This window comes from Cetorhinus maximus, chromosome 9, assembly GCF_964194155.1.
Source record: "Cetorhinus maximus chromosome 9, sCetMax3.hap1.1, whole genome shotgun sequence".
Classification (NCBI taxonomy): Eukaryota; Metazoa; Chordata; class Chondrichthyes; order Lamniformes; family Cetorhinidae; genus Cetorhinus; species Cetorhinus maximus.
In genome coordinates this window covers 45,896,814-45,922,903 of record NC_135887.1, presented here as the reverse complement: position 1 = coordinate 45,922,903, position 26,090 = coordinate 45,896,814, and the positions used below count along the sequence as shown (strand labels likewise).

The window sequence follows — 26,090 nt, the reverse complement described above, 5'->3', positions numbered from 1 at the left end:
AGAGAGATGGCGGATTATGGGTTGGGTCAGCCAATCGCAGCGAGGGAAATGGGTAAGTTTGCTGGGTCTGCAGAAAAGACTCCTGTTCCTCCTGGATCAGAAGCTGTGCTGAGAATGGATTTATCTGATGGATCAGCGTGTCATATTTCCATTTGTCTGCTGGGTTTTATGAGCCCTAGAATGGGGTGAAAATAGGTTAAAAAATTAAAAATTGTAAAAATGTCAACATGCTGTCTTAAAAGCTGTTACTGGCTGACCTACCCAAGAGTAGATTGGTCATAAACCGTGCCCCCATACCTCCCACCCCCATTAAAATTGGAAAAGGGTGGGCTAGAAATTTTTCATACTTTAACCCCTCACCCACACCCAACACCCCTGCTCGTGGGGGTCATTGTGGAATAGCCTGTAGGGGTAACATATTAGCCTGGATAGAAGATTGGCTGGCTGGCAGAAAACAGAGTATGCATAAATAGGTCTTTTTCTGATTGGCAGGATATGACAAGTGGAGCTCCACAGGGGTGGGGCCTCAACTTTTTACAATTTGCATCAATGACTTAGATGGGGGGGAACGAAGGCATGGTAGCTAAATTTGCAGATGACACAAATATAGGCAGGAAAGTGTGTTGTGAAGACATAAGTTTGCAGATGAATATAGATAAGTTGAGCAAGTGGGCAAAAATCTTGCAGATGGAGTATAATGTAGGAAAATGTGAAGTTGTTCACTTGGGCAGGAAAAATAAAAAAAGTACAGAATATTGCTTAAACGGAGAGCGACTGCAGAATTCCGAGATGCAGAGGGATCTAGGTGTTCTTGTGCATGAGTACACAACACGTTAGGATGCAGGTACAGCATGTAATCAAGAAGGCTAATGGAATGCTATCCTTTATTACAAGAGGAATTGAACATATAAGTAAGAATGTTATGCTTCAGTTGTACAGGGCATTGGTGAGACCACATCTCGAATACTGTGTGCAGTTTTGGAGTAATATAAAATATTTAATATAAAAATATAAAATAAAATATATTTAAGGAGTAATATAAAAGCGTCGGAGGCAGTTCAGAGGTGGTTTACTTGATTGATACCTGGAATGAGCGGATTGCCTTATGAAGAAAGGTTAGACAGGCTGGGCTTGGAGTTTTGAAGAGTGAGGGGTGACTTGATTGAAGTATACAAGATCCTGAATGGTCTTGACAAGGTCGACGTGGAAAGGATGTTTCCTCTTGTGTGAGTCCAGAACTAGGGGGCACTGTGTTAAAATTAGGGGTCACCCTTATAGGACAGAGATGTAGAGGAGTTTTTTTCTGAGGGTTGTGCAACTTTGGAACTCTGCCTCAGAAGACGGTGGAGGCAGGGTCAATATTTTTAAGGTAGAGGTAGATTGATTCCCTTGCCTAACAAGAATCTAAGGTTATTGTGGGTAGATGGGAATGTGGAACTTGAAACACAAACAGATCAACCATGATCTTATTGAATGGCGGAGCAGGCTCGAGCGGCTGAATGGCCTATTTCTGCTCCTATTCCGTATGTTTGTAAACACAGCTCCCCACACATCTTCAGGATCTGAAACACAGATTAGAATTGATATTTTCTTTTAATGCCTATTACAAGAACACAAGAGATAGGAGTAGGCCTGTTCCACATTCAGTGTAAATATGGCTGATCTTAATTTATAAATTATTTTCATCAGGAGCACCACAATAAAAGAGATCATGTTGAAGGAAGAGAACAATTTTAAATTTATAACATTACTGAGGATAATTTAAAAACTTATGAACAAACAAAATGACCAGTGCCATCACATACAGACTTCAACCAACTGGGAAGCATATGGCTGAGTAGTTAAATGTGTTGAGTCACATTATATTTTGTTATACAGACCAGGAGGGTACCAGGTTCAGCCTGTTCTTACTTAACCGATTGCTGGGTTAAGTTTACATGATTGATGAGAGTTCTCTGGTACCTTGTCCAAGTGACCACTCTTCAAATGTGAAACTTGACATTGCAAGTCAGCAAGCTATTTGACTCTGGGGAGGTCAATCAAAGAGCCCGTCATCCATATCCTACCCACTTCCAGCAGAAACACTACGTACTAAGCAGGGGGTGGAACCCTGGCTGGTTTTCCTCATCCTAGTCAATTTTAGTGCCCTTGGAAGCATCCTGCTCTACAATTCTGTGCAATGGTGTTATTTGCTTTGGAAGCAGCTGCACTGCAATATTATCCCACTCTAAAGAGCCGATACAAGTAAGTCTCCTTTCATTACAACTTGTACAATTCTTACCGTGGCCCTTATGTGCGTCTTGGCTTCTCGAAGCTCTTGCCTTAACCCCTCAGTCAGGGCAGTTACTGCAAACTTTGTAGCTGCGTAGAAATGGGTGGCTGTGACCGGGAACACTTGGTGGCCACTCAAACTAAAATGGCAGAAGAGGGGACAAGAAATGGAGTCAGGTCTACTACAGCACATAAAGTGCCAAATAAAGCTTATAGACAGGACCTGAAGAAATATACATACCTACACAAGTCAGTTGCATAAACATGGCTTTTTTCCATGGAATGTAAGGTGCACAAATTGGCGCAATTACATTTAAAAAACAAAACCAGCTGGTCGACAAGCATCTTCAGGTGGGCTATTTTCCTGTAATGTTCAACTGTCTTTCTAAAGGGTTTGAAAAGGATGGGGGAAAAGAAGGAAAAAACTATTTGCTGCAGAATAGACAAGTGTCTTTGAAGGAATGGAGCCCTAAATCGGTCGTTTTTGTGGATGTTTAAAGCTTTATAACCAACAGTAGCAAACAAAGCCCAAGTAAATCATAATGCAGCAACACCTTGTGGATAACCTGCAACAACAACATGGAACTGACAACACCACAACAGTCACAGCAAGGCAAGATCATGCAGATTTGATTAGAGATTCTTTTGGCATTCCCTCAAGCAGAATGGACAGTCTCCAGAGGTTGATACCAGATGGTTGGGGTTTTGATAGGGATTGTGGTAACTTGTGTTCTGTACTTCAAGAAAGAGTTGGATCTCTGGACTAAGCTTTGAATTGCAGACCTTTGGCTGCCTATTTGCTATTTTTATAAATTCATTTCAAATGCACTATTAATCTGGCACCAATATTTCTGGACACTAAATAATAGCTCTAGTCCATACAAACATCTCAGTGGGTTGCTTCCTCACAGGAAGTACAGTTTAAGCAACTAGTGATGTGAGAGTTTTATTAGTGTTCAAGTGGGTACGTGATATAAATATTTAAACTGCATGCTGCCTCGAAATTACCAAATACCAACTGCACAGACTTATACAGAGGACAGTAATAACAAAGGCAGACCCATTTCGGCACACAGACTCAGCTACTCTTGCCAGGGTGCAAACCTGAAATGTCAGGTTTTAGGTCACAGGTTTGTATATGAATAGTCTCCAGTTGCTATTAAATTCTTCATTTAAATATAATCAGAATTGTTACAATGCAGGAGGCGGCCATTCAGCCTATCATGTCTGCACTAGCTCTCCGAACGTATAATTCGAAAGGAGACAGGATTCACCCAAGACACCGACTCTCATAGTAATACACTTAATTATATCAAGACAGTCTGATACATGAATAATGCAAAAATGAGACCCTTTCGTTGGAGGCAGAAGGAAGACGCAGTTCACAATACATCAAGAAACAAGAAAAAGATAAACGAGATTTCAGGATGATGATTAACAGTTAAAAAATAACAAAACCTCTTCTAATATATGTCATGAAATGGATTATTTTAAGTAATAATTCACAGCAATGACAAGCATGGATTGTGCTCTTTGCTATTGTACAATGTCAGACTTTAAAACAAAACAGCACCTTGAGACTTCAAAGGCAGCTGACCTTCCCCATTAGGCAAAACCACTTCATTTTATCGCTTATAGCCAGAGGTCTGGAAATACCTTCTGCAATAAAGCACCTTGAGTAACAATTAGGTACATATATATACACTCATCTTTGAAGGTCAAAAAAATGCCACACCCGCAATGCTCCATTACCACAAAATTATTATTCATTTCTTGCCTTTCAGCATAGAGACCTACAGCCTAATTAATAATAATAAAAAAATCACTGAGTTGTTGGTTTATGAGTCAACAACAAGATTATCATTCACAGGTTAAAGAGATACTTTCTTTAAATATAGTCGAGGCGGACAAGAGTGAATTGATTGCAATTATGTTTTGCTTCGCCAGCTGGGAGCCTCTACATTTAATCATTTAAATCCTTTTTACTCTCTATAATGAAGGTAGCAACAAGTATTTATATTGCACCTTTAACATAGCAAATTGTCACAAAGTGCTTTACAAGAGCGTTCTCACACAGAATTTGACACCAAGACACGAAAGGAGATATTAGGGCAGGGTTAATCAAAAAATAAGTTTTGAGGACTGTATCAAAGGAGGACAGACAGATAGAGAGGCAGAGGTGTTCAGGAGAGGGAATTTCAGTCCTTAGGATCTTGGTACTTGAATGCCTCCAATAGTTGAACGATTAAAATCAAGGTTGCTAATAGGTCAGAACTGGAGGAGCGCAGATATCTCAGCGGGTTCTAGGAGACAGTAGCTTGTCAGGAGCTCTTCACTTTGCCATTCCCCCTAACCTAGTTCAGCCTGATTAGGGAAGCTGGTGCCATTTCCCCACTTAGTTTGGAGCTAAAACTGCAGTCCGTGGGAGTTGTGGGAGGTTCAATGGTTTCATCAAACCGTGACCCGCAAATTTAAAGGAGGACACTTTTGGTTCAAATGGGTAGCTCAGTTTCCATTTTTTTATGGACAGGCAGCTACAAGATCCGTGTGGGTATACTACCTGTTGTCTTTTAACTACTCACCTGCCTGGTTTCCACTGTACAGGTCACCACAGTGTGTTTTACCCACAGGAATACTAAGTGCCCTAATCTCTCTGATTTTTAAGGCAAAGATGAATAATAATGTTGGAATGGGGTCAGGACTTTTAATTTTAAAAAAGGGGAGTTTTTGGCTCTACCCATTTTGATAAATATGAAACTGAAATGAAAGTTTGTTGAGAAGCAAATTGATGAGGGTAAAGATTTTTTTTAAAAAAGGTAATTCTCAATTGCTGCTTTTACTTAACCTGTCACTGTTAAAGATGTCATGAGGTGTTATTCCCATTTCAACCCCCCGTGGAACGTTAAGTGAGCTTACAAAGCCATGCACCAGAGCAACATATAGTTGGGGTTGTTTGAGGCCTACTACTACTCCTGCTACTACTATCCCTACTCCCTTCTGAGATAATCATGCCCCGTCCCCTATTTAAATCATCCTCACTTTGACTTAGAGGCCTACAGAACACACTCTCAGCATCATATATAAGCAGCATTTAGCATTCCTGTTTCTTTTTAACTTTTACATAAACATTCAACAATGAAAGCACCATCTATTAAGTAAATAGCACTCAGCCCCCTGTGCATTAGGTGTCATTTGGCTGACTCAGGTTGCGTACAGGTTTTAAAAAACTTGAAACAAGAGAACATACACATTTAATAGGTCCAAGTTTGAAAGCACTATGCTTTCATCTTAATAATAATGAAGAGATGTTTCTGAAATCTTCTTCAGCAGATTGCAATAAAAATAATGAAATTCTGAATGTCGTACTCTTTCCAGGATTTACTCAGGGATCATTTGGACCAACATTACTTTACCTACAACAAAAACAGAAAATGCTGGAAAAACTCAGCAGGTCTAATAGCATCTGTGGAGAGAAAAACAGAGTTAATGTTTCGAGTCCGTATGACTCTCCTTCAGAACTAAAGAGAAGTAAAAATGTGATGAAATTTATATTGTTTAAGGGGGGTGGAGCAGGTGAAACTGGATAGAAGGCCAGCGATAGATGGGGGTAAAGGAGGGATTGTCAGAGATGTCATGGACAAAAGGACGAAGGGGTATTAATGATAGTGGCACTGGCTAAAGGAGGTGCTGATGGTGGCATTAAGGTCAGAAAGCAGAATGTGATAATAGCAGGACAAAGGTAAGCACTCTGAAAAGCACATCATGAGGTGACAGATGGCCCTTTGGGGGTGGGGTGGGGATGGTGGTGGGAAAGAAAGATTGAAAATTGGATAAAAGGTGGGGATAAAAATAATGAATAAAAATGAAAATAAATAAAAATAAAAATAAAAAGTGGATAAAAAATAATTTTAAAAATTAAAACTAATGTAGAAAACAGGGGATAAAAAAGGGGTGAGGATAGAGAAGAGAGTTCATGGTCTGAAGTTGTGGAACTCAATGTTAAGTCTGGAAGGCTGTAAAGTGCCTAATCGGAAGATGAGGTGCTGTTCCTCCAGTTTGCATTGGGCTTCACTGGAACATTGCAGCAGGCCAAGGACGAACATGTGGGCATGAAAGCAGGATGGTCTGTTGAAATGGCAAGCAACAGGAAGGTCTGGGTCATGCTTGCGGACAGGCCAAAGGTGTTCCGCAAAGTGGTCACCCAGTCTGCATTTGGTCTCTCCAATGTAGAGCAAAGAATGCAGTAGACCAAATTGAAGGAGGTGCAATTGAAGTGTTGCTTCACCTGTAAGGAGTGTTTGGGCCCCTGGACAGTGAGGAGGGAGGAAGTAAAGGGGCAGGTGTTGCGCCTTCTGCGATTGCATAGGAAGGTGCAGTGGGTCGGGGGTGGGGGAGAACGAGGTGTTAGGGGTGATGGCGGAGTGGACCAGGGTGTCCCAGATGGAACAGTCCCTACGGAATGCCGACAGGGGTGGTAAAGGGAAGGTGTGTTTGGTGGTGGCATCATGCTGGAGTTGGCGGAAATGGCAGAGGATGATCCTTTGAATGGGGAGGCTGTTGGGGTCTGTTCAAGAACAGGAGGGCCCTCAGACCATCCTGGTGTATTATGGAGGTGTAGAGGGATTGGATGTCCATGGTGAAGAGAAGGTGGTTAGGGACACGGACCTGGAAATTGTTCAAATGGTGCAGGGCATCAGAGAAATCGCAGGACGTAGGTGGGAAGAGACTGGACGAGGGGAGAGAGAACAGAGTCAAGATAAGAAGAAATGAGTTCTGTGGGGCAGGAACAGGCTGACACGATTGGTCTACCGGGACAGTCCTGTTTGTGGATTATGGGCGAGGAGGTAGAAGCAGGCTGTCTGGGGTTGGGAGTCTATGAGGTTGGAAGCTGTGGAAGGAAAATCTCTAAAGGAGATTAGGTCAGTGACAGTCCTGGAAACAATGGCTTGATGTTCGGTGGTGGGATCATGGTCCAGGGGGGAGGTAGGAGGAAGTATCTGAGAGTTGGCGCTCAACCTCTGCGAGGTAGAGGTCAGTGCGCCAGACAACAACAGCACCACCCTTGCCGGCAGGTTTGATAACAAAGTCAGGGTTGGACCTGAGAGAACGGAGTGCTGCAAGTTCAGAAGGAGACAGGTTAGAGTGGGTGAGAGAAGCAGAGAAATTGAGACAGCAGATGTCACGCCAACAGTTCTCAATGAAAAGGTCAAATGCAGGTATGAGGCCAGAGTCCAGGTGGAGGGAGAATACTGGAGGCGGGTGAAAGGATCCGTTGAACGAGGGAACTCCTGCCCAAAGAAGTGAGCAGAGAGACAAAGGCTCTCCCCTTCTTCCTTGAACAGAGGCCCAAACAATCCTCATCCACCACCACTCTCCTCCGTCTGGCTGAACCTGTTCTCTCACTGAACAATTTCTCCTTGAGTTTGTCTCACATCCTCCAAGTAAAAGGTGTGGCAATGGGCCCCAGTTACACCCGTCTCTTTATGGGGTATGTGGAACATTCCTTGTTCCAGTCCTACGCAGGCCCCCTCCCACAACTTTTTGCAGTACATTGATGACTGTTTCGATGCTGCTTCATGTTCTTATGAGGACGTGCAAAAATTTATCAATTTTGCTTCTATTTTCTACCCCTCCATCACCTTCAAATGGCCCATTTCTGACACTTCCCTTCCTTGACCTCTCTGTCTCAATTTCTGGTGATAGACTGTCCACCAATTTTCATTACAAGCCTACCGACTCCCACAGCTACCTTGAATACAGCTCCTCACACCCTGCTTCCTGTGAGGACTCCATCCCATTGTCTCGGTTCCTTAGCCTCCATTGCATCTGTTCTGATGGCACCACTTTCCGAAACGGCGATTCTGACACGTCTTCCTTCCTCCTTTATCCACCCACTGTGGTTGACAGGGCCCTCAACCGTGTCTAACCCATCTCCTGCGCCTTTGCCCTCGCACCTTCCTCTCCCTCCCAGAACCATGATAGGGTCCCTCCTTGTCTTCATTTTTCACCCCACCAGCCTCCGCATTCAAAGGATCATCCTCTGCCATTTCCACCAACTCCAGCATGATGCCACCACCAAACAAATCTTCCCTTCATCCACCCGTCAGCATTCCGTAGAGACTGTCCCTCCGGGACACCCTGGTCCACTCCTCCATCACCCCGAGCACCTCATCCTCCTCCCATGGCACCTTCCCATGCAATCGCAAAAGGTGCAACACCTGCCCCTTTACTTCCTCACCGTCCAAGGGCCCAAACACTCCTTTCAGGTGAAGCTTGCACTGCCTTCAATTTGGTCTACTGCATTCGCTGCTCCCAATGCGGTCTGCTCTACATTGGAGACATCAAATGCAGACTGGGTGACCGCTTTGCAGAACATCTTTGGTCTGTCCACAAGCATGACCCAGGCTTTCCTATTGCTTGCCATTTCAACAGACCATCCTGTTTGCATGCCCACATGTCCGTCCTTGGCCTGCTGCAATGTTCTAGTGAAGCCCAACGCAAACTGGAGGAACACGACCTCATCTTCCGATTAGGCACTTTACAGCCTTCCGGACTTAACATCGAGTTCAACAACTTCAGACCATGAACTCTCTCCTCCATCCTTACCCCCTTTTTTCTACATTAGTTTTGATTTTTAAATTTTTATCCACTTTTTATTTTCATTTTTATTGTTTTATCCCCACCTTTTATCCTATTTCAAGCTTTTTTCCCACCAACGTCCCCTCCCCCCACCCCACCCCCACAAGGGCCATCTGTCACCTGTTCATGTTGTTCTTTCCAGAGTGCTTACCCTTGTCCTGCTATTATCACATCCTGCTTTCTAACCTTAATGCTACCATCAGCACCTCCTCTAACCAGTACCACTACCATTAACACCCCTTTGTCCTTTTGTTCATGACATCTTTGGCAATCTCTCCTTTGCCCCCTCCTATCGCTGGCTTTCTATCCAGCTTCACCTGCTCCACCCTCCTTAAACAGTACAAATTTCATCACATTTTTACTTCTCTTTAGCTTTGAAGAGTCATACGGACTCGAAACGTTAACTCTGTTTTTCTCCACAGATGCTGTTAGACCTGTTCAGTTTTTCCAGCAATTTCTGTTTTTGTTTCAGATTTCCAGCATCCGCAGTGTTTTGCTTTTATTACTTTACCTACAATCTATTTCATCCACTATCACATCCACTGACTCAAGATATTCTGAAAAAGGATTTCATATTCTGGAAAGGGGAATTTTTTGCTCAGTGTTGCTTTAATGTTGGAGGTTTAATTTTTTTAGCAGCTTACCACTGAGACTGCACACATCAACCACAAGGTATGTTTCATCATTAAATTAGGCACTGTGATGACAGGTTGTCATGGAATAAAAGGGAGATGAGGAAAGACAATTTCCCATGCAAGGCAACACTTCAATTCTCTTGAATATGACTCTTGTTCAGTACAAGAACTCTTCTGAAGAGGAGTCATTTTTGAGTCAAAACATGAACCGAGTTTCTCTCTCCACAGCTGCTGCCAGACATGCTGAGTATTTCCAACACTTTTTTTTATTTTAGATTTCAAGCATATGCGGTATTTTGCTTTTAATTCAATTCTCTTACCAATTGATGTTAATAATGTGTCCATCATCAATATTCCGCTCTTTCATCGATTGGTAGGCTTCTCGGGTGCAGATAGACATTGCTATCACATTAACCTGAAACAAAGATTGAAGACGTAAGTTCATCGCCCTTACAGATGACCTTCCGCAGGTTCACATTTGAAGGTTCTTGGGTAAAATCTACCACAAATGTCATAATTTACAGACATCTAATAACATTTTGGCAGGTCCCAAAGCTTTTTTATTGAGTAACAACTGATTATTTTTAAAGCTTTAAACACTGAGTATTACTGTCACTGGAATCATTATCACTAGTATTGAGGTCCTACCTTGGGTGTGGTGTAAAATAAGCTTTCATCACCAATCAATTTGACCGCCTAAGTCTTCATTAAGAAAAATGTTTTTTTTTTAAAAAAATGTAAACTTGGGAGAGCTGCCCCACAGAATAGTCAAGCAACAGCCTGACATATAGTTAGGTGTATGATTCTATCAATGTCCCAGACTCCTCCATCACAATATCTGGGCATGTCAATTCCACTGAAAGGATAGACTCATCAGAGATGGAGTAGTGGTAAACAGTTGGGAGGTAGTGGCCCTGGGAGTCCTCAACATCAACTCCAGACCCATGAAGTCTCATGGCTTTGGGTCCAGCATGGATGAGGAAAACATTTGCTGATCACTTCCTACGACCCTCCCTTAGATGGTGAATTGACACTTTTCCATGTTGAACCCCATTTGGAAGGTGCACTGACGGCAGAGATAAAAATCACTAAAAATAGTGAAACAGGTTAGTAAAGCAATAAAAAGCAAACATGGAACAAAGGTTCATTTTAAGAGAAAATTGAAGAGCAGAGATTATGTTAAACTTGTATAGAAGCACAGTTAATCTACACTGGATTACCATGAATATTTCTTGGTTTCCATGTTGTGCAACTGATATTGAGGTGCTGGAGAAAGTGCAAAAAAGATTTACCACAGCAATACTAGGTTATGTCTATCAGGAAAGATTTAGCAGACTGGGCGATTTTCTCAAGAAAAGAAAATACATGATAGAGTTCTTTGAGACTATGAAAGAGTTTTATAGGGTAGACATGGAGATATTTCCACTTGCAAGGGAGTTTAGAACAAGGGGCGATAAAAAAAAGTCACTATTACATCCAATCAGGAATTCAAGAAAAATCTGTTTACCCAAAATATGGTTAAAATGTGGCACTCCTTATCACAAGGAACAGTTACAATAACGAGCATAGATGCATTTAAGGGGAAGCTATATAGACATGAGGAAGAAAAGAATAGAAGGACATGTTGATGCGATTAGATGAACAAGGCATGTGTAGAATAGAAAAGCAGGGATGGACTTAATGGACCAAACATCCTGTTTCTGTGCTGTGAATAAAATAGAATAATATATACAGAACATTCTCTGGATGAGTGACTTCAAAAGTTCCTCACCAAGGATGGTTTGATTGTATAGCCACTGACTGAGGTTGTTGAGTCCAGAAGGATATTTGCTGCCAGACTGCATTTGTGGCAGGTGGTGAGTGAGCTAACATAAGGGAATTTACCTACTTGACTTTGTCCTCACCAATCTACTTGTCCCAGATTCATCTGTCCATGACAGTATTGGTAGAAATGACCACTGCAGTCCTTGGAGTCCCTAGTCATGCTACATGGCATTACCAACTTGCTAACATTAAGACCCAACAGCTCAGAACTAGGCATCCATGAAGCGGTGTGGATCCTCAGCAGCACCAGAATTGTGTACCATCACAATCTAACCTCATGGTCCAAAATATCCCTCACTCCTTTATCACTAAATTGAATAGTTCTTTCAAAGAGTCAGTTCAGACATGATGGACCAAACGGCCTCCCTCTATGCTTTAAGTTTCAATGATTACCATCAAGCCAGCTGACCAACTCTGGTTCAATGAGAGCTACAGAACAGTATTGTGGGTGCAACACCAGGAATAATTGAAAATCTGGTACCAGTCTGGTGAACTTACAGCACAGGACATTATGCATTTAAATGCCAAAAGCAGCATGCAATAGACAGAGATAAGAGATCTGATAACCAATGCATAAGGATTGTGAGGTGGACAAAGCTCTGTAACCCTGCCACATCCAGTAATGAATGGTGATGGACAATTCAGCAACTAACAAGCTCGATGAACATTCCCCATCTTCAATGATGGCCCAGCACAAGTGCAAAAGATAAGTTTGAAGTATTTGCAATCAGTGAATGATTCTTCACAGCCTCTTCCTGGAGTCCTACCATTACAGATGCAAGACTTCAGCTAATTCAGTCCAGTCCACATGTCAGGAAACAGCCAGGTGCACTGGCTACGGCTATGTGCCCCAACGATGTCTCGGCTGTTGTGAAGGCCAGATGCGCCAGAACTAGCCATGTTCCTAGCTAACCAATCCAGTACAGCCACAATACAAGCATCTACCAGTATGGAAAGTTAGCCAGGTATTTCCTGTTGTCATGAAGAGATATTAATGTCTATAATGTTATTGAAATTTTTTTTTGAATTGGGCTTGTAGTAGAGTCTGTGTCTGCGTGCGTGTGTCTAAGTGTGACTCAATTGGATTAAAGCCAGCTCGTCAGCCAGCTTTGATGTATAGTAGTTTTGAGATGTCAATTAGATAAACGTAAGGAAGTTAAAAGGTAAAGTGCAATTTGCATTCTTAAATAAACCATTCAAAAGAATGGGTAAAATTTTGCACCTATCTGGGAGACGCCAAGCAATGTGCTTATATTACTAATAAAATTGGTGGAATGAAAGGATTATCATTAGGAGAGGTAAAGATTTTTTAAAAACTAATAATACAATGGAAAATTTACATTCAAAGGGAAAGTTTGGTATAGACAGAAAGGAGTTTGTGTGGGAGTGTTAGGCATTTAAGATCTAACCAGCCTGTAAGCCTACAACTGTGTCTGCAAAGGAACCTCATTTTGAATTTGTACGGTCAAATGTGCTTTGCCTGGTGTCTGTTTAAAGTCTATGGGCTATTGTTGCCTTGGTGAAGATTTACCTGGGAGTGATTAATTTGGGGATTTGTTTAATAGTTATTATGGTAGTAATTCGTAGGCATGTGTTTAATTTGTTGTTAAATTAATAAATGTTTAATTCAGTTTTATATAAAATAAACCTCTCGAGGCATGGTAGCTTTATTCCTGAATTCAGAGCTGCATCTCAAACATACCAATTGAAAATATAGGTTATGACAGTTGTTCAAGTTTCCCTCTGGGATTTAAACAACTCAGTCTTTACCAACTGCTGTGCCACAACACTTGACAAAATAGTTGTATGCAACACAGCCAACTGCCACCCTAGCCAACTGCCACCCTATCAGACCTTTGCAGTTGTGAGCAGTGATGAAAGAAGTCAACAGCAGTATCAAGTGATACTTAGTCATCAATAACCTGCTCACTGTGGCTCAGCTTGGGTTTCATCAGAATCACTCAGTTCCAGATCTAGTTAAAGCCTTGGTCCAAATAAAATACCTAAATTTGAAGGGTAACTGTCATTGGGAAAATGCTGCAATGCATTATTAAGATAATAGTAGCAGGACATTTAGAAAATCATAAAATGAAGCAAAGTCAATATGGTTTCATAAAAGGGAAATCGTGTTTGACAAAATTCTTAGAAATCTTTGAGGATGCAACAAGCAGGGTGGATAAAGGGGAATCAGTAGATGGAGCATTTGGATTTCCAAAAGATATTCGATAAGGTGCCACATGATGTTGTAAAAGGTTGTTTGGTGTTTCATGGAGAGATCTGGAGGTTCGTATGGCTGAACATAAACCATTTCTTATTAACCAATCATGTATATATCCAAGGTACTGCCCTGCATGGCTGCCATCTCCATGCGGGCTCCTTCCAGGCTCTACTCTACCCAGTCATGTGACACTATACATCACTGTGGGCGATACTGTTCTCTCGTCCCACATCAACACTTGCTCTGCCAAACACCTTTATCCTACACATGAAAGGTTAATAAGGGCTCATGGAGTTGAGGGCAATATATTAGCATGAATAGAAGATTGTTTCCTACTAGTTAGGCAGTTGTAAGCAGGTCATTTTCAGGTCGGCATACTAACTAGCAGAGTGCCAAAGGGATCAGTGCCAAGATCTCAACAATTTTCATTAACGACTTGGATGAAGGGACCAAGTGTATTGTAGCCAAATTTGCTGACCATACAAAATAGGTAGGAAAGTAATTTGTGAAGAGAACACAAAAAGTCTACAAAGGGACATAGATAGGTCAAATGAGTGGGCAAAAGTTTGGCAAATGGAAGATAGTGTGGGGAAAAGGTAAGGTTGTCCACTTTGGCAGGGAGAATAGAAAAGCAGGTTTAAATGGAGAGAGACTACAGAATGCTCGATATGGAGGGACCTGGGTGTCCTTGTACATGAATTACAAAAAAGTTAGCATGCAGGTACTGCAAATAATTAGGAAGGCAGATGGAATGTTGGTCTTTATTGCAAATCAGATGGAGTATAATGGTAGGGAAGTCTCGCTACAATGTACAGGGCATTGGTGGGGCTATACCTGGAGTACTGTACACAGTTTAGGTTTCTTTATTTGAGGGGGGATATGCTTGCTTTGGAGGCAGTTCTGAGGACATGCAGACGAATTAAGAGGAGTGGGCCATTTGGCCCCTCAAATCTGCTCCACCACCTCTGCTGAAGGTTCACTGGTTTGATTCCATCAATAAGAGGGTTGGCTTATGAGAAAAGACTGAGCAGGTTGGGCCTATTCAGTGGGGTTTAGAAGAATGAGAGGTGGCCTTATTGAAACATTAAATTTGGAGGGGCCTTGACAGGATAAACGCTGAGAGGATGTCTCCTCTCATGGGGGAGATCTGTAATTAGCAGGCACAGATTCAAAGTAAAGGGTCTCCCATTTAAGATGGAGTTGAGGAGCAATTTTTTCGCTCAGAGGGTTGTTTTGGAGTTCACTACCTTAGGAGCAGCAGAGACTGGGTCAGAGATTATATTCAAGGCCAAGTTAGACAGGTTTTTAATCTACAAGGTAGTCAAATGTTATGGGGGGCAGGCAAGAAAGTAGAATTGAAGCCACAATCAGCCATGATCTTATTGGATGGTGGAGCAGGCTCGAGGGGCCAAATAGCCTATTCACGCTCATTTTTCTTATGTGCTTACGTTAGACCAACAGTGCTCAATAACAAGGCGGCATTAGACAGAGTATGCCATTAAAGGAGCCCTAGTGTAACTGGTCAATGGCCAAGAGTGGAGATCTCTCCAATGGGTGTAGTCATAAATGACACAATTTTCATGATCTTTCACAAAAATGCCTCATTTTAAAGACATTTGTTTCACAATATTAAAGCCGCATAATTAAACTGCATAATGTTGCTCCTTACAACTGGCACAACCTCATTGTACACCAAAACCATGGCAACAGACATCTGCTGTAGAAATTCAGAACAATTTTGTTTAAGCACAAAGTTAGTGCATACTGAACAAGAATTAAATCCCAACAGATTTTGATCTGTTCACACTGTATTAATCTCAGTTGAAGAATTCAAGCTCCAGCTTCCTGCTAAATGAATATTTTCTACTCAAATCTGCTTTGTATTGTTACAACACAGTTGTTCAGAATTCAAACTTTATTGCCCCTATTCAATTTGCATTCTCAGGTTTTCGTGCCTCTGGATTTTGATTAGAGAGAGACAGACAGTGTTGAAGAATGTCTAAAGATCAATTAACAAATAGGCTGAAAGCCTTTAAAAGGGGAAATGTATTCTTAATGACTTGCCACATATTCTACAACTTCATGAAATGTATTATCTATACATGCAACAATGCCTCTCAGTCATCCCTTGTACCATGTGGTGTTCATTAAGACTGGTGAACATGAGCTGCATGGAAGCAAACTGTGTGTGAAACACTGCCTGCTGCAAATTGGGAGTGCTGCCTACAGCCCAATTCCAGAAACTGGACGTGGCATCATGGAAACCTCCAACATGGAGTTAAGTCACATTTAATTCTTGGCGTGTCTTTTAAAGGCATAACAGGAATATCCTCTACCCTCAAGTTCTCTTCGAATAGTTTCTCTCTGGTGTTGCCATTAATTGATTGTTTGACAGAACAATGCAATGGGGATCCTTTGAGTTCTAAACACTGTAACCAATTGTTGCTAGGCTTTAAAAAAAAGAATTGGCTCAGTTATGGGTTGTAACCTGCAGAGATTTCATTGGGCAAAAACCAGCACGTTACATGGCAGGGCAGCTCAGTCCCGTGTTATGTACTGCCTGCAACATGTGGGAAGTCCTAGACGCTCCTTGCGCTCTGACCAACCATGTGTGCAGAAAGTGCCACCAGCTGCAGCTACTTGAGCTCCGTGTTTTGGAGTTTGTGCGGCAGCTGGAGGCACTGAGGTGCATCCGCTAGGCTGAAAGTTTCGTGGATAGCACGTTTTTAGACGTGGTCACCCCACAGCTTATGGAAGTGCAGACAGAGAGGGAATGGGTGACCATCAATCAGAAGAAAGGTGTCAGGCAGGTAGTCAGGCAATCCCCAGGGTGCATCCCGCTCGTGAACTGTTTTTCTGTGTTGGAAAACGGTGAGAGTGACGGTTCCCCTGGGGAGTGCAGCCATGCTCATGGCACTCTGAGTGGCTCAGCTGCACAGGGTGGGGGAGGAAAAAGAGGGGAAGAGCAATAGTGGTAAGAGACTTGATAGTAAGGGGAACAGACAGGCGTTTCTGCGGCCGTAGGCGTGACTCCAGGATGGTATGTTGCCTCCTGATGCCAGGGTCAAGGATGTCACTGAATGGCTGCAGGGCATTCTAAAGGAGGAGGGCAAACAGACAGAGATCTTGGTACATATTGGTACCAATGACATAGGTAGAAAGAGGGATGAGGTTCTGCAAGCAGAGTTTAGGGTGCTAGGAAACAGATTAAAAAACAGGGCCTCAAAGGCAACAATCTATGGGTTACTTCTGGTGCCACGCGCTAGTGAGTATAGAAATAGGAGGTTAGTACAGATGAATGCATGGCTGGAGAGATGGAGGAGGAGGGAGGGCATTAGATTTCTGGGACATTGGGACCATGGGACCTGTACAAGGCGGACGGGTTTCACCTGAACCGGAATGGGACCAACATCCTTGCGGGGAGGTTTACTAGTGCTGTTGGGGGAGCGTTTAAACTAACTTGGCAGGGGGATGGGATCCTGAGAGGAGGTTCAGCAGGGGGAGATGCATAGCCAAAATTAGAAGAGAGAGCAAGTGAGTCTGGAAGGCATAGAAATTATAGGCCAGTTAAGGCAAAAGGGAGTTTGGCATGGTTGGATGGTATTTATTTTAATGCAAGGAGTCTGATGAATAAGGCAGATGAGTTGAGGGCACAAATTAACATATGGAACTATGATGTCAATGCTGTCACAGAGACATGGTTGAGAGAGGGACAGGATAGGCAGCTCAATATTCCAGGATATAGGGGCTTCAGGCGAGATAGGGAAGGAGGTAAAAAAGGAGGGGGTATTGCAATACAAAAACAGAATTACCTGGAAAAACTCAGCAGGTCTGGCAGCAGTATTGCAATATTGATCAAGGAACCAATTACAGCAATGAGGAGGGATGACATCTTTGAAGGCTTCTCAAATGAAGCCATATGGGTAGAACTGAAAAACAAAAAAGGAGCAATCATATTGCTGGGAGGGTACTATAGGCCTCCAAACAGTCAGAGAGAAAAAGAAGAGCAGATATGTAGGCAAATTTCAGAGAAGTGTAAAAGTAATAGGGTAGTAATAGTGGGGGATTTCAACTTCCCCAATATTAACTGGGTTAGTCATAGTGTAATAGGTTTAGAGGGAGCAGAATTCTTAAAATGCATCCAGGAGAGCTTTTTAAGCCAGTACGTAGAAGGTCGTACAAGAGAGGGGGGGGTCCTAGACTTAATTTTAGGGAATGAAGCCTGTTAGATTCAAGGTTGTTATGAAAAAGGACAAGGATGGGCCAGGAATTAGAGTTCTAAATTGGGGGAAGGCCGATTTTAATAAGATCAGATATGATTTGGCCAGAGTGGACTGGGAGCAACTACTTTCAGGTAAATCTGCATCAGAGCAGTGGGGCTCATTCAAGAAGGAAATAGGGAGAGTACAGGGCCAACATATTCCAGCAAATATAAAAGGATGGGACCAACAAATCCAGGGAAGCCTGGATGTCGTGAGATATACAGGATCAGATAAAAAGAAAAAGGGAGGCTTATGGCAGATACCGAGGGCTCAAAACAGCAGAAGCTCCAGAGGAGTATAGAATGTGTGGGGGGGAACCCTTAAAAAGGAAATGAGAGCAAAAAGGGGGCATGAAAAAACATTGGCAGGTAAAATAAAAGAAAATCCAAAGTTATTTTACAAGTACATTAAGAGTAAGAGGATAACTGGGGAAAGGGTAGGGCCCATTAAGGGCCATAGTGGTAATTTGTATGTGGAGCCGAAAGACGTAGGTAGGGATCTAAATGAATACCTTGTGTCAGCGTTCACAAGTGAGAGGAATGACGTGGGTATGGAAACCAGGCCGAAGGGCTATGATATAATTAAAGAAATTAGCATAGAAAGGGACGAGGTTCTAAGTGGTCTGGCAGGTTTTAAAGTAGATAAATCTCCAGGCCCGGATGAAATGTACCCCAGGCTGTTGAGTGAGGCAAGGGAGGAGATAGCAGGGGCACTGGCAATAATTTTCAATACCTCTCTGGCCACAAGAGAGGTGCCAGAGGACTGGAGGACAGCCAATGTGGTACCGTTATTCAAGAAGGGAGGAAGGGATAAACCAAGGAACTACAGGCCAGTCAGTCTAACTTCAGTGGTGGGGAAACTATTGGAAGCAAATCTGAGGGACAGAATTAGTCTACACTTGGAGAGGCAGGGATTAATCAAGGGCAGTCAGCATGGTTTTGTTAAGGGGAGGTCATGTCTGACCAATTTGATTGAATTTTTCGAAGAGGTGACCAGGTGTATAGATGAGGGCAATGCATTTGATGTAGTCTACTTGGACTTCAGCAAGGCTTTTGATAAGCTCAGCATAGGAGACTGATAATGAAGGTAAGAGGCCATGGAATCCAAGGCCTTCTGGCAAACTGGATCCAGAATTGGCTGAGTGGCAGGAAGCAGAGGGTGATGGTTGAGGGGTGTTTTTGTGACTGGATGCCTGTGTCCAGTGGGGTTCCATAGGGATCGGTTGGGTCCCTTGCTGTTTGTGGTATATGTAAACGATTTAGACTTGAATGTAGGAAGGTTGATCAGTAAGTTCACAGATGACACGAAAATTGGTGGGATGGGAAATAATGAGGAAGATAGTCTTAGATTACAGGAGGATATAGACGGGCTGGTCAGATGAGCTGATCAGTGGCAAATGGAATTTAATCCGGATAAGTGTGAGTGATGCATTTGGACAGGACAAACAAGGCACGGGAATACACGATGAATGGTAGGACCCTGGCAAGTACCGGGGAGCAGAGGGACCTTGGTGCGCATGTCCACCGGTCCCATAAGGTAGCAGGACAGGTAGATAAGATGGTTAAGGTGGCATATGGGATACTTGCCTTTATTAGCCGAGGCACAGGATATAAGAACAGGGAGGCTATGCTGGAACTGTATAAAATGCTAGTTAGGCCACAGCTAGAATATTGCATGCAGTTCTGGAATCCGTATTATAGGAAGGATGTGATTGCACTAGAGAGAGTGCAGAGGAGATTTACCAGGATGTTGCCTGGGCTGGAGAGTTTTAGTTATGAGGAGAGATTGGATAGACTGGGGTTATTTTCCCTGGAGCAGAGGAGATTGAGGGGGGACATGATTGAGGTGTATAAGTTTATGAGGGGCATAGATAGGGTAGACAGGAAGGAACTTTTCCCCTTGCTGGAGGGATCAATAACCTGGGGGCATAGATTTAAGGTAAGGGGCAGGGGGTTTAGAGGTTGACGGGAGGAATAGTTTTTTCACCCAGAGGTTGATGGGAATCTGGAACTCTGCCTGAAAGGGTGGTAGAGGGAGAAACCCTCATAACATTTAAGAAGTATTTGGATGTGCACTTGCGATGCCATTGCATACAAGGCTATAGGCCTAGTGCTGGAAAATGGGATTAGAATAGTTAGGTACTTGTTTGACTGGTGCAGACTCGATGGGCCGAAGGGCCTTTTCTCTGTGCTGTAGACCTCTATGACTCTATGTTAGTAAGGGTGCAACAGTCCCATTGCCAATGCATACTCACTTCCCTCTGTTTACAATCAAATAACACACCTTGCACAGAATATTTTATTCAGTATGTCGGAGTAAAAGATGGAGAGCAAGCGAATATGAGCACGAGAGAGCAAGGAATACAATATATAGGCAAGTGCATTTTCTGGTTACCATTATGTTTATCAACCTATGATTTCCAGCAGCATAATGCTGTGGCCTAATGCTTCTGCAGGCTTCATTTCATTTTCTGACTATTCACACAATGGGTCACCAAATAAAACAACCACCTGTTTTTATATAGCACCTTTGCATAGGATATAATGCACAGAAACAGACAATTTGGCCTAACCAGCCTAAGCCAGTGTTTATGCTCTACTTGAGCCTCCTCCCAACTTTTCTCATCCACATCTACCATCATAGCCATCTACTCTTTTCTCCCTCATATACTTCCCCTTGAATGCATCTAGCCTATTCGCTTCAACCACTCCACGTGGTAGTGGGTTCCACATTCGCACCACTCTTTGGGTAAAAAATTTCTTCTGAATTCCCTTTTAGGTTTCTTGGTGACTATCTTATATTGATAGCCTCTCATTATCCTCTTTGTATCCACACCATCAAAACCCTTCACTATTTTAAAGACCTCTACTAGGTCACCCCTCAGTCTTTGTTTATCAAGAGAGACAGCCTGTCATTACATTCCTGATATATATACCCATGGATTTCTGATATTGTCTTGTAAATCTTCTCTGGACCCTCTGCAGTGCCTCTGTATCAATGCCTTGCTGGCCATAAAAAAAAAAATAGTAAACCAAGCACTAGGCTTTATTTCTAGAGGGACAGTAGGAAAGTTATACTAAACCCACATCAAGCCTTGGTTAGTAACGTAATAAAACATCCGAAAGTGCTCCACAGGAGCATTATTCAACATTATTGGGCTGCCTCTGGAAGGGGTAGTATCTCTGAGAAGGGGGAACTCTTCACATTCTTCAAACTAGTTCACCTTTCATTGGTCCTTACCATCACCTGGCTCTCATCTATGGTTCTAAGTATTTGCTTGTATGCAAAAGCGGATACACCCCAGTAAACTGTCTTGACAGGCGGGCAAAACTAGGTGAGGGTAGGCGATGCGTCTCCCCATTAGTAAGTTAGGAAGCTTTTGCATTCTTTGAAACATGGATGGTTTATTCCAGGCACACAAACAAGCTACACCACTTTCATGTGACCTCTTTGAGCAGACTAGTCAAAATCAGATGGCAAGACAAGGTTCCAAATACTGAGGTTCTCTCCCTGTCCACCATACCTAGATTCCAGACTCCGCTAAAAAGAACTCAGCTAAGATGGGCAGGACGTTACCAGAGTACCTGCCAAAATTGATGGGAAGAGTTCAGGGGCCAGAAAAGGCACTTCAAAAGCACCCTGAAGGTATCATTGAAGAGTTTCAACATTGCCCCTGAGAAACGTTTCAGCTAATCCAGAACATCATGGCCTTTGTTGACTCTTCCACAAAAGCTCACATACGCACTCTAATCTTTTCCTGGGTCTCTGTACTCCAACAAAATTGACCATGGGTCTTCAATCCGAATGTTACAAAAGTAAAGTCTGCTGCAAGTATCTTTGACTTCAGTGGCATCGGTTGCTCATATAAGCAGATTCCATCATCATGTTCCAAAATTGACTCATGCTACCCAATATCTACTTTTACGATTTCATAACAGAGGAGGTTTAACTGTAACTGTGAAGCTTTCAAATCAACGTTAATCCTAACAAACGGATTTTAAGATATAAATATGCTGCTTCCTCTGATTATGGCAGTCATGGACTCGGAGAAGGCTTATCGCAGGCTCAGAAGATTTTGACAAGGTGCCCCATAATAGGTTAATAATTAAGATAGGGTTCTGTGGCAGTGGCAAGCACTTCTTATGTTGGAAAACATTACTAGTGGAGGTACACAGCAGTCGATTTTGGGGCTGTTGCTCTTAACATTCTTTGAGACAAGTGATTTGGAGAATGGCCCAGAAATTCACAAATGATACAAAGATCTGTGCAAGTGTTAGGACCTTGGATGAGAAAAAGTAATCACAATCAGATGTGTGAGAGGTGGGGAACTGGACCGATATCTAAAAGATGTAATTTAATATTGAAAAATGCAGAGATATGCATTTGAGTAGAGCTTATACCAAGCACGTGGTTCAGAAAACACTCTGAAGCTGGAGTACTGTACTGAGTTTTGGTTTCTTTAAATGGTAGTTGAGAAGCCTTCAGTTACCACAACTGGCTTACAGAATTTTTTTTTAAAACTTCAGAAATACATAGGCTTAAAAGGAGATTTGATGAAGGTCTTTAAAATAATGAAGCAATTAGATTCTGTCCACACGAATAGGCCATTTGAGACAGATACGATAAGGATAACCAGAGGACATGCATCCAAAATTATTTAAACATGGGTCTAGGTTCGATGGTAGGAAGTATTTCCTTTTGCACAGGGTCATCTACCTCTGGAACAAATTGCCAGCTAGTGCAATGAGTATGGATTTACTGCAAGGGTGCAAAAAGGAGCTGGTTGAGTTCCCAACCGTGCTAATATCACAACTTATAACGCTTAATACCACCTACCTTTTGTGTCTCATGGAATTTGCTTTGTTTGCCTCTGGGAGTCAGAGAAGAATTACACAGATTCTTTTCTTCTCCCAGAATTAAACCAGGATTTTTTTCCCCCCCGTTTTGCCTCTCTAAGGAAATTTTGTAGCCACTGGTGGGTGAGTGAGGTTTGTGGGATTGGAACCATGATGCTCAGTGCAACATGATGAAAAAGGGACAGGCTCGATCGGCCAGCTGGTCCTTAGCTAGCCACCATTTTTGTATATTCATACAATATAGAAATTTTAGGACAATGCCACAGTATGTGAAGGGTACTCTTTTATGAGTCATAATGCTGACAGATGCCTCTGATGAATGGTCCAATTTAGATAATGCATTGGCACATAATACAATCTGTACGGATTTTTCAACTGGATCATTCCCATTCATATATGGATGTTAAAAATGTCAGACCAAATTGTTCACCAGGTACTGTGAACAAATTCAACCCCAAGATTATTTTTTTTTTTTGAGTTCTTAGATTTCTGTAAATTTTACTACCCCCTCCACCTTGTTGAAGGTTATGCAGGGCACTTAGAAAATCTTAATGCAATCAGGCAGCGTCAATATGGTTTTGTGAAAGGAAAATGGTGTTTGACTAATTTATTAGAGTTCTTTGATGGAGTAACAAGCAACATGGATAAAGGGGAACCTGCAGATGTGGTGTACTTGGAGTTCCAAAAGGCATTTGATGAAGTGCCATATCAAAGTTTACTACACAAACTAAGAGCTCATGGTGTAGGGGTGACATTTTAGCATGGATAGAGGATTGGTTAGCTGCTTATAGGAAACAGAATAGTGATAAATGGGTCATTTTTGGGTTGGCAAGATGTGACGAGTGCAGTGCCACAGGGATCAGTGCTGGGGCTTAACAGTTTACAATCTATCAATGACTTAGATGAAGCGACCAAATGTATGAGTGTACAAAAAAACATAGACAGGTTAGATGAGTAGGCAAAAATTTGGTCAATGGAGTATAATGTGGGAAAACGTGAACTTGTCCACTTCAGCAGGAAGAATAGAAAAACAGTATGTTATTTAAATAGAGAAAGATCGCAGCACTCTGCAGTGCAGAGGGGTCTGGGTATTGGTACGTGAATCATAAAAAGTTAATATGCAGGTACAGCAAGTGGTTAGGAAGGAAAATTGAATGTTGTTGTTAATGCAAGGAGAACGGAATATAAAAAGGAAAACTTTGCTAGTCGTACAGAGCATTGGTGAGACCACGTCTCGAGTACTGTGTACAGTTTTGGTCTCCTTAAGGAGGGATGTAATTGCATTAGAAGCAGTTCAGAGAACTGGACTAATTCCTGGGGTGAAGGGTTACCTTTTGAGGGAAGGTTGTACAGATTGGGCCTGTATCCATTGGAGTTAAGAAGAATGAGAGGTGACCTTCTTGAAGCATTCAAGATTCTGAGGGTGCTTGACAGGCTGGATGATGAGAGGATGTTTACCCTTATGGGAGAAACTAGAAATATGGGACAGTTTAAAAATAAGGGGTCTTCCATTTAAGTGATGGAGACATTTTTTCTCAGAGGGTCGTTGGTCTGTGGAAGTCTCTTCCCCAGAGAGCAGTGGAGGCAGGGTCATTAAATATTTTTAAAGCTGTGTTGGATAGATTTTTGATTAACAAGAAGTCAAAGGTTATAGCACATAGACAGGAAAGTAGAATTCAGGCCACAATCAGATTAGCCATGATCTTAACAAATGGCAGAGCAGGCTCAAGCAGTCGAATGGCCTACTCCTAATTCCGAATGTTCAAAGTACCATCTCCATGATTTGTATTAGAATTAGGATTCTGTCATAAAGTAGGGAGGGGGCGGGGGGTGGTGGCTGCCTTTCAATGTTACAAGCCCAACCATCTTCAACTGCTTCAATGACCTTCCTTCCATCATAAGGTCAGGAGTGGGGATGTTTGCTGATGATTGCACAATGTTCAGCATCATTCGCGACGACTCTGAAACTGAAGCAGTCCATGTCCAAATGCAGCAAGACCTGGATAATATCCAGGTTTGAGCTTACAAGTGGCCAGTAACATTCGCACCACACAAGTGTCAGGCGATGAACATCTCCAACAACAGAAAATCCAACCATTGCCCTTTGATGTTCAATGGCATTACCGTCACTGAATCCCCCATTATCAACATCCTGGGGGCTTACCATTGACCAGAAACTGAACTGGACTAATCACGTAAATACTGTGGCTACAAGAGCAGGTCAGAGGCTAGGAATCGTGCGACGAGTAGCTCACCTCCTGACTCCTCAAAGCCTGTCCACCATCTTCAAGGCACAAGTCAGGAATGCAATGGAATACTCCCCACTTGCCTGGATGAGTGCAGCTCCTAAAACACTGAAAAAGCTGGACACCGTCCAGGTCAAAGCAGTCCGCTTGATTGGCACCACATCCTCAAACATTCACTCTCTCCACCACCGATGCACAGTAGCAGCAGTGTGTACCATCTACAAGATGCACTGCAGGAGTTCACCAAGGCTCCTTAGACAGCACCTTCCAAACCCATGACCACTACCACCTAGAAGGGCAAGGGCAGCAGATAAATGGGAATACCACCACCTGGAAGTTCCTCTCCAAGTCACTCACCATCCTGACTTGGAAATATATCGTCGTTCCTTCACTGTCGCTGGGTCAAAATCCTGGAACTCCCTTCCTAACAACACTGTGGGTTTGCCTACACAACATGGACTGCAACAGTTCAAGGAGGCAGCTCACCGCCACCTTCTCAAGGGCAACTAGGGATGGGCAATAAATGCTGGCCCAGCCAGTGAAGCCCACATCCCGTGAATGAATAAAAAAAAATCTCATGTCGGGATCACAGGTAAGGAGGATTTTATGATAACAGCATGCTAGAGGTATTCTTTTCCATTAGAAATGATGCTCTCTACAACTTTACAGTGCCAATGAAGTTACTTTACAGCACTCATTTATTAACACTCACATCAATCATGTTCCTCCAAAATTCTGTCCTCCCCGATAACAGCGGTTCAGGATGGGCCAGTCCTGCATTGTTGATACACACATCCACACCCAGGTGCAGTGTCTTGATGGCAGAAAACATAGAGAGGATCTCCTCTTCGCTGGTTAGGTCACACTTGTACGGGACCAAGGTACCTGCGTAGCCAGCACTCTCACATTCCGCTGCTAGTTTCTGCAAGAGGAGGAAATGGTTAAGAATGAAAAATCAAGTTTCCTCCCCTCTACACACCTACCCTCATACTGGAGTGCTATAAATCATGAAAAAGTAGGAAAAAGTATTCAAATCTAGATTTTCCATTGCCATGAAGACATGCTTTATGTCAAATAATGATTTAAATCCACCAGCTGCAAACATGAACTGAACTTTTAAAAAACAGATAGATGAAAGC

At 42.7% G+C, this 26,090-nt stretch overlaps 1 protein-coding gene across 2 annotated transcripts in view; it reads right to left on the bottom strand.

Moving 5' to 3' along the window:
• Positions 1-26,090, bottom strand: part of dhrs11a (dehydrogenase/reductase 11a) — a 96,287-nt gene that overhangs the window by 24,801 nt on the left and 45,396 nt on the right. For both annotated transcript variants that reach the window (XM_078548622.1, XM_078548623.1), the window contains exons 2-4: positions 25,664-25,873; positions 9,866-9,960; positions 2,282-2,411 (exon numbers count right to left, since the gene is read on the bottom strand). In XM_078548622.1, coding sequence (XP_078404748.1) covers positions 2,282-2,411; positions 9,866-9,960; positions 25,664-25,873 — 435 coding nt within the window. The remainder of the gene's footprint in view (positions 1-2,281; positions 2,412-9,865; positions 9,961-25,663; positions 25,874-26,090) is intronic.